The sequence below is a fragment of the Thalassophryne amazonica genome, chromosome 2, assembly GCF_902500255.1.
Source record: "Thalassophryne amazonica chromosome 2, fThaAma1.1, whole genome shotgun sequence".
NCBI lineage: Eukaryota > Metazoa > Chordata > Actinopteri > Batrachoidiformes > Batrachoididae > Thalassophryne > Thalassophryne amazonica.
In genome coordinates this window covers 101,015,648-101,032,749 of record NC_047104.1, presented here as the reverse complement: position 1 = coordinate 101,032,749, position 17,102 = coordinate 101,015,648, and the positions used below count along the sequence as shown (strand labels likewise).

The following is a 17,102-nucleotide window of genomic DNA, read 5'->3' as shown; positions in this document are numbered from 1 at the left end:
CACAAAAATGTACAGTTCAACATTATGAAAAAAAAACTTGCTTTGAGTAAATTTGTGAGTTAAATGGTCTTTTTTTTTAAACAAACTTCGGATGAAATCAAACAACTCCACAGAGCTTTACTGCTACTATCAAAATATAACAGTGAATATGAAATATTTACTTTGTAGATTGTTAACAAATTTCCAAGGCTTGATTTTCAATGGCACCATTTCTTTATAATGAACAGCAATAACTTGTACTTAATAATTATCATCTTAAAGTTTTATATATACCTAAATAAATTAATTGTTGTAGCTTAGAGCAAGTGGGTGGCACCGGAGATTGATTGATTGATTTTGTCGGTGGGGCATGAATGTTTAGTGACAGATTGGCAGAATTTGCAATTATGCAAAATATGCATTTTAAAGTTAGTTTCAATTACCTACATATGTGTGTTAAAGGGGGTCATATTATACACTTTTTAATTATTCGTCACCAGTTGCGTTGCACAAAAAAACAAAAACAAAACAAAAACGACAAAAAAAAACCCCAAACTGTAGCATCTATATATTAAAAGCTAGGTGGCTTCTGTGTACATGTTTGCAAGTGTGCGTGCGTGAGCATGTGTGTGTGTGTGTACCTTTGATCACGGAGAAACTGGGGAGAGGTGACATTTGCCATTTGGTATAATTATGTATTTTTGGTCAAGGAGGAACGCCGCCAAAACGGAACATTGATAGGACTAATATTTTTGGAGAAATGATGGATATTATTATATTGAAATTGAGGATGGCCCGCTGGCTGTTCCAGCAATATCAAATATTTTGTGTCTGCTACCTACAACCCGCGTGGAATGTCTCAAACCTAAACCTACTTCCAGGCTTTTATATATGCTACTCTGGAACCACCCCTAAACCCAAACAGTCCAACTGTCAACCCCACTGAGGTCCTCAGTCTGGGTCTCATGCATGCATGTAAAATGACAAGTTGACATTTTTTGGGTTGTCTTGATTATAACAACTTGACTTTAATCAAAGTGACATGAGCAGAAGGTGTCTTTGGCCTTTTTGGTCTTCAGTTGTATGCCAACTTGTCATTAAAAAACCGAATGACACTTAATGACAGCAGTCATAAACATTTATGACATTGACATAATGTTTATGATACATTCATGACTGTGTCATGTAACAGTTATGACAGTGTCACCACTAATATGAAGATACCTTCAAGTAAAGTCCAGACTTAAGAGGCACTTATTTTCCCTTTTGTATGGTTAGCATACTGGCATGTACGTATGTTACTATGCTTTTTACCCTTTTACATTCATTTTATTAGGAAATGGAGTGGGCCGCGCCTCAACTTTATCTAAATTCTGGGTCTTTTAGTGAAACTTAGGGCTAGTGGCCACCTATCATCTTAGTATTTCTTTTGTTTTTCTTGTTGCTTAATCCTGACAAATTATACTGTATTTGTTGTGTTTCTGATGCCTGATTCTGTTTGTTCTCTCTGTTTGAGCTGGGTGTGGTGTCTGTTTCTGAAGCCCTCCTGTCCTGTGCACTGGAAAAATTTCCTGTATATTCGTTTTGTAAATTGTGTCTGTAGCATGGCCCAAACAGAGGGTCACCCCTTTGAGTCTGGTCTGCTTGAGGTTTCTTTCTCAAATCATCAGAGGGAGTTTTTCTTTACCACTGTTGCCTGTGTGCTTGCCTTAGGGAGTTGGCAAGGTTAGACCTTACTTGTATGAAGCACCTTGAGGCAACTTTGTTGTGATTTGTCGCTAAACAAATGAAATAAACTGAATTACGTAACAACAGTGAACAATGGACATTGATAATTACATTCTGGACTCACATACCATTCCAGATCATTATAGAAACTTTGCATAATTTATTACCACCCTTGAAAAATGTCAGCTACCTATTTTCTAAATACTACCCAATCTAGAGCCCGTGGATCCCCATGGGCAACGCGTGTACATATACATTAATTTCACCTCGTATAAAAGAGAGTTTGCATGGTTCTTTATAAAGCTTAACCATCGGCACATTGAACGCACAAGCTGCTTTCCACTCCTGTATTTAGCCATGAATGAATGTAAACACACCCTCAGATAATAATTTGCATATAAAACTTCTTTGGTTCCCTAAAGCTATACTAGTTTCCTCACACAGCTCATGAAGAGGAACATGGCAATAACAAAAACAAACAATATAGAACAGTCACTTTTTCACTGAATGTGAAATTGAGACAGTCATCAGAGAAGTAGACAAAAGGAAATATCTTTCATTAAGGAGTCTCAGTTCTGGAACCATGAATAAAAGGATCAATGGCCAAGGTCACAGGTCAAGGTGAAATTGGTCTAGTATTACATTTCCACTTAATCATAGCAGGCTTGACATGCTGCAAAATGTCTGAAAATACAAACCAGACTCCAGATGTGGACTTAAGTATGACATAGAAATCAAAAGATTAAATTTCCTGACAGCAGAAAAACTTAAACATGAATCACTAACCACATTTATCAGGAAAAAACCCCAACTAATTTTTCACATTATGACTTTAAAGTTTCTGCATAGAAAACACAACATATACAACTAACAAAAGCAAGGTTTTAGAAAACAACAGGTGACAAGAAGTGGCACAGTCAGGATAGAGGCAGCGCTCCTTTCTATTCTCTTTTATTCCTTCTTTGCGATGGGCTGTTGTCCATTTTCTCATTTTCATCAGGTTGTGATTCCTGGATTAGGTTATTTGACAAGGAAACAACAGTTTTAATCACAGGAGTGTACAAAAAAAAAAAAAAAGAAGAAGAAGAAGAAGAAGAAGAATGGGCACCATGCATCAACTCAGGCAGCTGTACTCTCCAAGTGTGGTGGCCACAAGATCCCATTCAAAGATCAAATCAATTTTATTTATATAGCGCCAAATCAACAGTTGCCCCAAGGCGCTTTATATTGTAAGGCAAGGCCATACAATAATTACGGAAAAACCCCAACGGTCAAACGACCCCCTGTGAGCAAGCACTTAATTTGGTATTTTGGTAATGACTTTATGTTATAATGTTATAATAATAATAATGGTATGTTGCAAATTTGAAATTATTGTAGCATATATGCGACAACAGGCGTTAAGGGGTTAAAATGATGACATATCATGATAATGATACTAATAATAATAATCATCAGATTGTGATTTTTAGAAAGTGAGAAACTTATGCTAAAAACATTTTGAACAAGTGTTGACTTTCTAATGTGATTTTTGGGAGACATCAGTTTTGTAAGTATTGCAAATATTCAACAGACGTTGAATGAAAATTTATCAAAACAAAGGAAATGTTGCATTTGCTAGACAATTTCACTCTGGAAATTGGTGAATGATCTTCAAACACAAAAGATTAAATTAAATCAAATCAATTAATTAATATGATGGGAAAGATATTTTTTATTAAAGTTTGCAAACAAAACTACTGTCCAAGGTAGGTAGAGCAGTCAAGGACTTGATTTGTAAATGTTTTAATGTGACTAGGGTTGTTTAAGAAAAGATATTTTTATTCAATCATTTGCTTTACTGTAGATGACAGAGCTGCAAACATTAAAAAATTTATTCATGCCAATGAAAAATTCAAAAGTTGGAGTGGTGATGGAGGTACGTGACTTGTGAATGCCCTGTCTACCTTTTTCATTATTATTTAAGTGAAGGTGTTGGTGAAAATGTTAAAACCTGCCTTTTACTCTAATTGATGTAATATGAATAAAGAGGAACTGACATTGTGAAGTCAAGGACTCTTTTAGTTAACACCCTGAAGTGGAATCATGCAGCATTTGCTGTGCATTATTGTTTTGGTCAGTGAAAGTTTAACCTTCAGACTTCTAAGTGTATTCCTGACACATGAAAGGACACATTACTGGGAAAGAATTAAGATGATGCACAAACAGTCGACAAATGCATATTAACCAACAAGATTAGAAAAAGAAATGTTACTGAAGTCAGTATTTACATGCTGAAAGAGACCGTTTCTCTTTGAGCTAAGTGGTGCTCTATTGACCTTTTAAGCTCAGTTGTCCATTGTCCTTTTCTTTCATTTCCACCTCTATTGAAATTGGGTAATACAAGATTTGGTTTGAAAATAAAATGTAATCAAACATAACCTTTGTAAATTAGTGCATTATCTGATTTTCTTATAGTTCAGAAAAGTCAAGGCACAGGCCCTCAAAAAATAGATAGATAGATAGATAGATAGATAGATAGATAGATAGATAGATAGATAGATAGATAGATAGATAGATAGATAGATAGATAGATAGATAGATAGATAGATAGATAGATAGATAGATAGATAGATAGATAGATAGATAGATAGATCTGATCTGGTGAACTAGATCAATCAAGCAAACAAACAAACAAAACTAGAGCACCGCACTCGAGCGCAAACCTCTACCAACACTAGTTTCAAATTCCAGTAAATTCAAATGTCCACAAAATCCATAATCTGGATCACATCCCAATCAAACTACATCAGGTGATAGTGAGTGTCAGTCTGCACCTCACTTTCACATCTGAGAGTGATTGGGGCATGTTTGATTAAGATATAATTTAAAATATACATTAAATAGGGTTTTCAATGTTAATTTTAAATGGCCACAAAATCTGTAATCGGGATCAGATCCGGATCAACCTTTGTCAGTTGATAAAGGATACCATCCTACATAATGCTGTCAAATATGAAAGAAATATGATATTTTTTGATAGAGTTATGATTTTTTAAAAATGTGTTCAATGTTAAAGGATAGGGATTTTTCCAAGATTTTTTCTGACTTTGACTTTTGACCTATGAATTTGAAAATTGAATCCATTCTTGCCTATCAGGATATGAATCATCCAGAAACAAACAAACAGGAGTGAAAACATAACCTCCACCCAACTTCGTTGGCGGGGTAAAAATAGCCTTGCTGTTGGGGGCAGTACCCCTCAGGCCCACCTTTTGTTGATGGTGTGAGATATCTGAGTTGGAATAGTTTAAAAGCCCCATGCGTGGAATGATGCCAATGTTTGAAACCATCTTAAACTGTTTTTAAATTTTAACCTGTGCAACTGAGAGAAGAAAATTTAAGAAGAGATACTGATTCTTTAATTACAAACAACATGCTTCAGGATGTAAAATATATCGCTGCATGATCAGAATCAATTGGCTTGCATAGATACCAAGCCTGAACAACCCCAGCAAAAAATTGTGATAGTCAGTTGCGTAATGTACAGACCATGGAGATTAATCAGACCGGAAGCTTTTTACTCCCACTTGTGTTCAATGTACAGTACTTAAGGGTGTACTGCCCTCTAGGGGTCACAACATATATTACATGTAGTACATGACATCCCCCTTCAAGTTTTTTTTAATTATTTTTTAGATAACTCATCACATCATAACAACAGTAACACATAATTAAAAGGTTTCATTAACTAACTCATCCACCTTACCAGTGAACTAGAGACAATCATCAATTAAGTACAACCAGGCATGTGATAACACTGCATTAACCTCATTTGAACTTTCATGTCCTTTAAACTGCATGCAGCGTTTATGTCCCCTGTGTGTGCATGATGTGCATTATGAGATATTGTTCAAGTGTTCATGTGTTGCAAGTGAAGTCAGTTTTTGTATCTTGCTGGCATTCTGACCAAACCGAGTGAAATGTTGCTCCATTCCAGCTGGTCTGTGCTGAGGGTGCAGCATCAGGTGGTGTAGAGTAAGTGACATCTGGCTGGACATAGATGTCTGCATCAGCTGTAGGTGTTGGAAGCTCTTTCATTCCTGTTTTCAGAAGGTGCTTTCGGTTTTTCTTGTAGGTCCTTCAACCTGGAGTCTGAACAATGCATGACCGTGGTTGTTCATGCCTGCTGATGATGACAGCTGGTTTTCATTCATATCCTCTCTGAATTTTCACTCTCTCTCCTGTGTGTAGCTATGGAAGACATCTTGTTTGTCCATCATAGTAGCTTTTCTGTATGTGCTGTTTTTCCTTCAGCATTCTTTTAAAGTGTAGATGACACCACAAATGTGCACACATAATCACTAAAAATGATGAATTATTGATATTTTAAAAAATCCTGAACAATAAAAGTTGAAGATAAGTGTGCAGGTGAAGGATAAACAACAGTTGTCTGAAGCCTGCACTCTATTTCAGCCCTCAGCTGAGACCATATTGTTGATACGTCATCACGAAAACATGAAAACAGTGACGATACTGGCAGAGTTCAGAACACAGAATGGTGATGATAAATACATAAAGCAGGTGATTTCGGCATGCAGGAGATGATAAACTTTTGTTTTTGCTAGTTCTCTGGTTGTAATCAACTAGTTTTACTATATGTGACATCAGAAAAAAGTGATGAGGAAGTGTGGATTTTTTATTTATGTTTTTTCTTAGAAACAGGTACATACATTTCAAATCTGAAAAATGTCACCAGGGACTGAAAATATCAGCTGTTTTTAAAATAAATGTTGTTTCCTTCTTGAATATAGTTAATGTACTGTACATTAGTAGCGTAACATGTTATTATTAAAGATTAAAACCATTCACAAAAGGAGTAAATAATACACTTGTCCGTTTCAGTGAGATCATCTTTAGTCTGATGAAAACATCTGAAAATTATTTAATTCCTTATGTCCTTGTTGAAGAAAAGTCCCTTTGTCACACAGGAATTTGGTGCCAGATTACAGCGCCGGCTGTAATCGGTTAATTGCGGCTCAAGTCTCTGCTGTTAATGAGCCGCTTTGCGCCGCAAGTTGAAAGACTCCCAGCACCTCATCTGCTCATAACGTCTTAGTCTGCATGCGACAAAATTATCCCGTGATCCACAAAATAACAAAATAAAATAAAATAATGTGAAAATACTCAGTTTTGCCTCCATGGTGAGTGGAGAAACCGCAGATACTGTGCGTGCGTGTGCACTTGGCAATATAAGTGTTCCACCTGCCAATCAACAGGATTCTGCTGGTGAGAAATAACCGTTCTGACACCAAAAACACCTTACAGCTCCGACCTGAACCACTCAGTGGAAACGGGGCTGTCAGTAGCCTGTAAAAATCCATAAATTAATGGGGCTATTAAGATAATGTTCTCATGCTGATGTCACTTCCTCCTTCTTCTCTGATGTTGGGACTCGCCCGGACGTTCCTGGTTTTTAGTGGCGCGCAGTTCAAAATCTGAATATTTATCTCTTCAGTAGATGTGCACCAGGAAATGATGAGTTTCAAACTGTTGTTTAATTTTAGTATTAAATACTCAAAAAACCATTACATATAGTGTCACCTACACTGTAATTGAGATGTTGCTGTCAAGGTGTTAGCAGGGTGGTGGTAGTAGACATTTTTATATTTTAGATGACAGGAGCTGAGCAGATGAGTTAGCGCGATGTATGGATCTCCTTTCTCATCTTGTGCTTTCTCGAATACATTTTTTTACTGTTTGGATAGTTCTTTCAGCCTGTCCATTGGACTGTACATGTCCAAGATGCAAGGTAATGTGTGAATTCCCAGTTCTTTGTAAACTTAGTGAATTCTGCACAAGCGTACTGAGGTTTGTTGTCTGACACCACAATATCTGGTCTGGTAAACATAGACTTCACTGACTTGATAACACTCTGTGCTGTTGTGTCTGTCAGTCTGTTGGTTTCTGGAAACTGTGAGTAGTCAACACAGAGAACATATTCTGACCCACTGAAATGAGACAGGTGTGTTCCAATCTTGGACCACAGTCTATCAGGTAGTGTGTGTTGTATGAGAGGCTCTTTGGGGTTATTGTTTTTGTTGGTATTGCACACAGCACATCATGTTTTCAGTTTGTACGGACATGCCTGGCCAGTACAAATGTCCCTCTCTTTGCACTTCACTACTCCGAGGTGTGACTCATGGATCTTCTCCAACATCTCTTGCCGCAACTGATTTGGCACAATAAGCTTCGCAGCTTTGAATAGCAATCCTGATGAGCAGCTTATTTCTTCCTTGAATGTCCAATAAGATTGCACGTCCTTGTGTGCTTCATTCTTTTCTTTGGGCCATCCACTCAAAACCATTGAGCGTAGCAGTTGCATCTGTGGATCAGCAGCTGTTGCATTTTGGAACATGAGGAGTTTCTCATCAGATATTGGCAGCTGAGGGGTGATCCAGTTCACTTCAAGCTCTTCACCGAGCAAATCTTCAGTCTGTTCGTTCAAGTATGCATGACTGAGTCCATCTGCAATGGGCATTTCTTTGCCTGGATTGTAAGTCACATTAAGACTGTATCTTTGAAGTCAGAATAGCATCTTTTCCAATCTTGGTGGGGCTTTCTGCAAGGACTTCTTGAAAATCGTCTCAAACAGTTTGTGATCACTCTCAACAGGGATTTCCTTGCCATATACATACTGATGGAACATTTCACAGCCATAAACAATGGTGAGCAATTCCTTTGCGATCTGTGTGTATTGTCGTTGAGCATCTGAGAGTGCATGTGATCCATATGCTACAGGTTTCCCATCTTGGAGTGTTACAACTCCAGTGCCTTCAGAGCTGGCATCAACAGACAAAGTCACAGGCATCTTCTCAAAACTTTTGATCAATGTCGCTTTTCAGCAACTTTCGGACTGGGGCACTCGCCTCAGAAAAGTTGGGAATGAATTTGGACCAGTATTGGACCGTGCCCATGAATCTAATGAGAGCTTGTTTGTCTTCAGGTGGAGTTATCTGTGCCACAGCGTTCACCATCTCCAGATTGGGTATGTGACCCATGTATGTGATGATTCAATGTTCTTATTTTGCATTTGCTTTTGCTCAGTTTGACATTCTTCTTTCTTGCTTTTTCAGTAGCTGTATGAGTCATCTATCGTGTTCCTCAACAGTCTCTCCCCAGACCAGGAGATCATCAGTCACATTAACCACACCTTCAAGACCTTCAATCATCTGTGCAGTGGCGCATTGAAATACCTCTAAGGCTGATGATACACCAAAGGGAAGACAAAGAAATGTGTACCGTTCAATGGGTGTGTTGAATGTGCAAAGGTTGGAGCTCTCCTCGTCTAGTTTACTCTGTCAGAATTCATGGTTGGCATCAAGCATGGAGAACATTTACTTTTGGCATGCTGGCTACCAGTGTTGTATAGTAATGAAGTAAAAATACTTCACTACTGTACTTAAGTACGTTTTGGGAGACTTTGTACTTTACTTGAGTTTTTTAAATTCAGCTTACTTTCACTTTTATTTTACTACATTTTCGACCTTAATTGCATACTTCTACACCGATACATTTTCTATTTGCCATGCCATTACTCGTTACAAAACACACACACACACACACACACACACGAAAAAAGTTGTGTTTTCATCCAGAGACACCACTGATTACTAGTGACTGCAACGAAGTCAGGCCGATTTGTCATGAAGCATGTCCAGTAGGCTTTTTTGCAGTTGCGCACTTGTGGGGTGTTTGTCAGGAAAATGATCATTTCTCTACATCAATTACAGACCTGCAGCAGGTCTGTAATCAACTTTTCTGCAGCGTGGCTTTGCTTTGAACCTTGAACCAATCGAAGTAGTGATTTGCAGGTTGAAGCAGTGCTTCGATCTACGATTCCTGGATTGATTGTTTCGCTTTATCCTAATTTTTCCCGCTAAAACCCTGAAGAGCATATGTCTGTGAGTAATATTTAACATTTTATGTTAAACCAACCTGTTATGGTCTTCTGACACAGTTGATAGATGTATTTTATAACTTAAAAACGGGACCGATGCTAACGCTTTAGCATGTCTATGGCGTTTTCAATGTTAAAGTTAGCATTAAGCTGTTTGCATCAGCACGTTTGTGTTGATTTGTTTTCTGTTTAATTAATGGCTCAGCGTTCGTTGTCGTAAAAGAGTCAAATTATAATTTTTTAAATTTATTTTTATTCATATATTATAGCAACAACAATAATCGTCTACATAATAGACAATTATAGTCAATAATAGACTAATAATGTTACAATACAATTTTAGAGAAAGAGACAAAGAGAACCTAATGAAACAAAACACAACAGAAAAGATAAAACCATGTAACAATGAAAATGAATAAATACATATAGAAATAAATAATTGTTTCCTGTGAACACCTACTGAGTAGCCTACTCTCGCTTAGGTTTTGAAACCTTGTTTCTGAAGTGTTTTTGTGTGATGTGCACAATTTCAGTATTTTGACTAATACTACCAGTCATTTACAAGCCTAGATAAACTTTATATAAAAAAATCAGTCCATTTTTGATTATTAACATTTACTTGTAATTTTACTTTCAATACTTGAGTACATTTAGTTGTATATTACTTGTTATACTTAAGTACAATAAATACTAGATACTTTAAGACTTTTACTTGAGTAGCATTTCAATCAGTGACTTGAACTTCTACCAAAGTTATTTTTTAATGGGTATCCGTACTTTTACTTAAGTGTGATTTTCCGGTACTTTATACAACACTGCTGGCTACGACCTCTTCCACAGTGCAATAGTGTTCACGTTTGATGGCTCTGTTGAGATCTTGTGGGTCGATGCAAATTGTAATCGTTTGGCTTCACAACAGTAACCATACTGTTCACCAGTCAGCTGGTTCAAGTTGTCTGGTTATTACATCTATTTCTTCCATTCTGTGTAGTTCTTTCACAATTTTGTCTTTCAGTGCAACAGGAACTCATCTCAGTGGATGTATGACTGATGAGATTTCTGAATCAATCTCAATGTGGTGATGCCCTGGCAACCAGCCGAGACCAGTAAGCAGATCATCAAAGTCTTTTAGTAGATCATTTTGTGCTTTGATTTCATGAATCCTCTCCACCATGCCTAATTCCTCACATGTTTCACATTTAACTATTGCTGGTGCATCAGCGTCAATGATTTGGAAATCAATCTCATGACTTTTGCCTTTGTATTCATAGACAAGTGTTGTTTTGCCAACCGATGACATCTGGTGGTGAATAAACCAGCAGCTTTCGGCCTTGAGCTAGTTTCGAGTGATCTGAAGCTTTTTCTGTAAGAACAATACATTCTGTGCCTGTGTTTAGCTTAAAGCTCACATCTTGTCAGTCCAATTGGTTTTCTTGCATTGATTTTCAGTTGTGACTGTTTTGATTTTCCTTATTTCTTTAGTTTTTTTCCAGTTCAATAGTTCCTATGAAGAAATTTTCTTCCTCTGTTTAACCACATGTAGTCTCTTTAACCGCCCTTTTTTTTTTTGCAAAGTTGTTTTTCTTGTTACACACGTTGCATGTCTAACCATAAGCTGGACATTGCTTTGGTCCATGTTCGTAACCACATATGGTATATGATAAATGTACTTTTGGGTCATTTTCGATCATTTTCATACTGTTTTGGTGTTCAACTGGGCTCATCGTTGCCTTTGTTCTGTCTGCTTTATTCAAATGCTTCATACTGCTTATCTTGTTCAGCTCAATTTCTTCACTGAGGACTTATTTGATTTGAAGTCATTTCATTAGCATGGCACATATCGATGGCTTTCAATGTGAGATCTGTTTCTCTTAACAGTACTGCCTGCACCTGGGGTCTCGTGTACAAAGGCTGCGTACAAACAAAAATGTGATGTCCGTCTGTCTCCACGCTAACGTTCAGATGTATCATAAGTGAAATGAGCGTGGAAATGTGCGGTGCGCCACTCAAATATCATGGCTGGTGTACACACGTTTCTACAGCTATCGTTCCACTGCTGACACGAAGGGTTGATGCTGGGAAGCTGTTAATAGTGTGAAAACAAGAAGTCATCAGAGTGACGTGCACATCAGAGACACACTGATGAACAAGTAACACACCCACGTGTTATGTGGAGGATATAAAAGCATGCGCAAAGTGATGTGTAAAATGGTATTAACAATGGCTGCGTTTGCGTTGTTAGAAATACCTTGCAAATGGTGCAATCTGAGGTGAGTGTGTATTCTGGGAACGAGAGGATTTACTTGCAAACGAGGATAATTGGCTCATAAGCCGATGTCGATTACCAAGGCCATTGTCACTAGAGTTGTGCGCAGAACTGCTGTTTCACAGAATGAAAACCGGCTCAAATCCCGCTTGTTTTCCAGTCTTCATGAATAACTCAGAGTTCATCTTTTAAACGGCCTGCTGCATTAATCGTTTTAGTTGAGCAAATGCACAAACAAGTTACAATTTGTCAGTTTCTGCAGCCACACTGCAAGACCATGTGACCATGCAGGTGATCACCTTCACAACGTCATTTCTGCTAACCATCCAGATGGTACACAAACGCCATAAAAGACTTCATCTGGATGGATGAAAAAAGAGAGGGAAGAATAGATCTAAAACACAAGGAATAAAAACAGGCAAAAGCACCAATGTAGAAAATGTTTATGAAAATTAAACACTGACTTTCAAATAACAGAATATATGATGCACGGTGGTACGTGACTGTTACAGCTTGCATGACTGTCTTTTTATACAGATTCAGCTTGTGCATTAAAAATTACAATTCTGACACAACAAACCAATTTGTAAACGGCATTAGATCAGATTCAGTAATTAAAAAAAATAAGCTAAAACATTATTTCCAACACAAAAACTGAACTGTAAATGCCAATAAAGCACATCAATTTTTTTTAAAAAGAGACAAAAAATGATTTTTTAATGCAACAAACTGATTTGTAAACAGATCCAATTCAATAATTTGAAAAAAAGATTAAAAACTATTTCCAACACAACAAATTAAACAGTAAATGGCATTAAAACAGATTCAATAATTTTTAAAAAGAGACAAAAAAAAAGATTTTTTTGACACAACAAACCAGTTTGTAAACAGCATTAGATCCAATTCAATAATTTTAAAAAGAGATTAAAAAAAATAAAATAAAATATTTCCAACACAACAAACCAAACTGTAAATGGCATTAAAACAAATTCAATAATTTTTAAAAAGAGACAAAAACATTTTTTTTTTGATGCAACAAACTGATTTGTAAAAAGCATTAGATCCAATTCAATAATTTAAAAAAAGATTAAAAAACTATTTCCAACACAATAAACCAAACTGTAAATGGTATTAATACAGATTCAGTATTTTTAAAAAAGAGACAAAAATTGATTTTTTTTTGTTGTTGTTTACGCAACAAATGGATTTGTAAACAGCATTAGATCCAATTCAATAATTAAAAAAAAGATTAAAAAACTATTTCCAACACAACAAACCAAACTGTAAATGGTATTAATACAGATTCAGTATTTTTAAAAAAGAGACAAAAATTGATTTTTTTTTGTTGTTGTTTACGCAACAAATGGATTTGTAAACAGCATTAGATCCAATTCAATAATTTAAAAAAAGATTAAAAAACTATTTCCAACACAACAAACCAAACTGTAAATGGTATTAATACAGATTCAATATTTTTAAAAAGAGACAAAAAAGATTTTTTTTTAATGCAACAAATGGATTTGTAAACAGCATTAGATCCAATTCCATAATTTGCAAAAAAAAAAAAAAAAAAAAAAAAAGATAAAACAAATAATTTCCAACAGAACAAACTAAACTGTAAATGGCATTAAAACAGATTCAGTAATTTCACACATCACACTGCTTGTCCCACACATTGTGTTGTCTTGTAAACCTCTTAATTTTATTTTCAGATGCTCTTTCTTGATGCTGCCACTCTATATTATAAATGCTTCCCTTGCTGGAGTGACTGTTTGCCTGCAGTGGAAGCACCCTGCTGGCTTACAGACAAAGAGGTTTGCAGTTGATCTCCCAGCACGTGTGCTTTTAAAATGTGGCAAGAGCAGCACATGGCATTACAGCGACTTCTGCTGCCTATAGTAAATCTGATTTTAAAATTAAATAGATGGCAGTGTCGAGCTGAATGCATGCTTTTCTTGCAATCAACATTAGATGGCAGCACAGTAAATATAAATACTAAGAAGAAACTGTGTCCACTGTAAAACCTGACATAGTCATCAAAACCAACAAAACATTAAATGAACTGTACACAGCTGTTGAATCAAGATTATGAAGAAATTGAGTCTTGGTGAGCATGACGCCAGCGTGACACTTTCTGCCGGCTGACCAGGCTGAGGTGGCTCCCAAAGCTAAAGTGCATCAAGTCAGTCAGTCACAACCTGAGTTAAGCAAATTAACTGCAGGATTTATGTCCACAGAAAGTTTTCCACAGCACTGTCAACCTGACATTTCAGCAGGATTAAAAGGCCCATATTGTGCAAAATAAAATAAAATTATTATTATTATTATTTTAATCTATGCTTTCAGATAAATATGGTTGGGGTTTCATTTAAACATTCTCAAAGTCTGTGCAAGTGCAATCTCCCCTGCTTTAAGAAAAATCTAGGAGACAACGCTGCCATTGCCAAATGGGGCAACTTACAGCAAGTCAATCAATCAATCAATCAATTTTTTTTATATAGCGCCAAATCACAACAAACAGTTGCCCCAAGGCGCTTTATATTGTAAGGCAAGGCCATACAATAATTATGTAAAACCCCAACGGTCAAAACGACCCCCTGTGAGCAAGCACTTGGCTACAGTGGGAAGGAAAAACTCCCTTTTAACAGGAAGAAACCTCCAGCAGAACCAGGCTCAGGGAGGGGCAGTCTTCTGCTGGGACTGGTTGGGGCTGAGGGAGAGAACCAGGAAAAAGACATGCTGTGGAGGGGAGCAGAGATCGATCACTAATGATTAATGCAGAGTGGTGCATACAGAGCAAAAGAGAAAGAAACAGTGCATCATGGGAACCCCCCAGCAGTCTACGTCTATAGCAGCATAACTAAGGGATGGTTCAGGGTCACCTGATCCAGCCCTAACTATAAGCTTTAGCAAAAAGGAAAGTTTTAAGCCTAATCTTAAAAGTAGAGAGGGTGTCTGTCTCCCTGATCTGAATTGGGAGCTGGTTCCACAGGAGAGGAGCCTGAAAGCTGAAGGCTCTGCCTCCCATTCTACTCTTACAAACCCTAGGAACTACAAGTAAGCCTGCAGTCTGAGAGCGAAGCGCTCTATTGGGGTGATATGGTACTACGAGGTCCCTAAGATAAGATGGGACCTGATTATTCAAAACCTTATAAGTAAGAAGAAGAATTTTAAATTCTATTCTAGAATTAACAGGAAGCCAATGAAGAGAGGCCAATATGGGTGAGATATGCGCTCTCCTTCTAGTCCCCGTCAGTACTCTAGCTGCAGCATTTTGAATTAACTGAAGGCTTTTTAGGGAACTTTTAGGACAACCTGATAATAATGAATTACAATAGTCCAGCCTAGAGGAAATAAATGCATGAATTAGTTTTTCAGCATCACTCTGAGACAAGACCTTTCTGATTTTAGAGATATTGCGTAAATGCAAAAAAGCAGTCCTACATATTTGTTTAATATACGCTTTGAATGACATATCCTGGTCAAAAATGACTCCAAGATTTCTCACAGTATTACTAGAGGTCAGGGTAATGCCATCCACAGTAAGGATCTGGTTAGACACCATGTTTCTAAGATTTGTGGGGCCAAGTACAATAACTTCAGTTTTATCTGAGTTTAAAAGCAGGAAATTAGAGGTCATCCATGTCTTTATGTCTGTAAGACAACCCTGCAGTTTAGCTAATTGGTGTGTGTCCTCTGGCTTCATGGATAGATAAAGCTGGGTATCATCTGCGTAACAATGAAAATTTAAGCAATACCGTCTAATAATACTGCCTAAGGGAAGCATGTATAAAGTGAATAAAATTGGTCCTAGCACAGAACCTTGTGGAACTACTCCATAATTAACTTTAGTCTGTGAAGAAGATTCCCCATTTACATGAACAATTGTAATCTATTAGACAAATATGATTCAAACCACCGCAGCGCAGTGCCTTTAATACCTATGGCATGCTCTAATCTCTGTAATAAAATTTTATGGTCAACAGTATCAAAAGCAGCACTGAGGTCTAACAGAACAAGCACAGAGATGAGTCCACTGTCCGAGGCCATAAGAAGATCATTTGTAACCTTCACTAATGCTGTTTCTGTACTATGATGAATTCTAAAACCTGACTGAAACTCTTCAAATAGACCATTCCTCTGCAGATGATCAGTTAGCTGTTTTACAACTACCCTTTCAAGAATTTTTGAGAGAAAAGGAAGGTTGGAGATTGGCCTATAATTAGCTAAGATAGCTGGGTCAAGTGATGGCTTTTAAGTAATGGTTTAATTACTGCCACCTTAAAAGCCTGTGGTACATAGCCAACTAACAAAGATAGATTGATCATATTTAAGATCGAAGCATTAAATAATGGTAGGGCTTCCTTGAGCAGCCTGGTAGGAATGGGGTCTAATAAACATGTTGATGGTTTGGATGAAGTAACTAATGAAAATAACTCAGACAGAACAATCGGAGAGAAAGAGTCTAACCAAATACAGGCATCACTGAAAGCAGCCAAAGATAACGATACGTCTTTGGGATGGTTATGAGTAATTTTTTCTCTAATAGTTAAAATTTTGTTAGCAAAGAAAGTCATGAAGTCATTACTAGTTAAAGTTAATGGAATACTCAGCTCAATAGAGCTCTGACTCTTTGTCAGCCTGGCTACAGTGCTGAAAAGAAACCTGGGGTTGTTCTTATTTTCTTCAATTAGTGATGAGTAGAAAGATGTCCTAGCTTTACGGAGGGCTTTTTTATAGAGCAACAGACTCTTTTTCCAGGCTAAGTGAAGATCTTCTAAATTAGTGAGACGCCATTTCCTCTCCAACTTACGGGTTATCTGCTTTAAGCTACGAGTTTGTGAGTTATACCACGGAGTCAGGCACTTCTGATTTAAAGCTCTCTTTTTTAGAGGAGCTACAGCATCCAAAGTTGTCTTCAATGAGGATGTAAACTATTGACGAGATATTCTATCTCATTTACAGAGTTTAGGTAGCTACTCTGCACTGTGTTGGTATATGGCATTAGAGAACATAAAGAAGGAATCATATCCTTAAACCTAGTTACAGCGCTTTCTGAAAGACTTCTAGTGTAATGAAACTTATTCCCCACTGCTGGGGAGTCCATCAGAGTAAATGTAAATGTTATTAAGAAATGATCAGACAGAAGGGAGTTTTCAGGGAATACTGTTAAGTCTTCTATTTCCATAC

The 17,102-nt window shown here is 37.0% G+C and overlaps 1 protein-coding gene across 1 annotated transcript in view; it reads right to left on the bottom strand.

The window, feature by feature from the left end:
• Window positions 1-2,584: 2,584 nt before the first annotated feature.
• mical2a (microtubule associated monooxygenase, calponin and LIM domain containing 2a) overlaps window positions 2,585-17,102 on the bottom strand; it is a 124,648-nt gene continuing 110,130 nt past the window's right edge. Inside the window, exons 22-23 of the mRNA XM_034190702.1 lie at window positions 12,212-12,272; window positions 2,585-2,717 (exon numbers count right to left, since the gene is read on the bottom strand). Coding sequence (XP_034046593.1) covers window positions 12,214-12,272 — 59 coding nt within the window. The 3' untranslated portion in view covers window positions 2,585-2,717; window positions 12,212-12,213. The remainder of the gene's footprint in view (window positions 2,718-12,211; window positions 12,273-17,102) is intronic.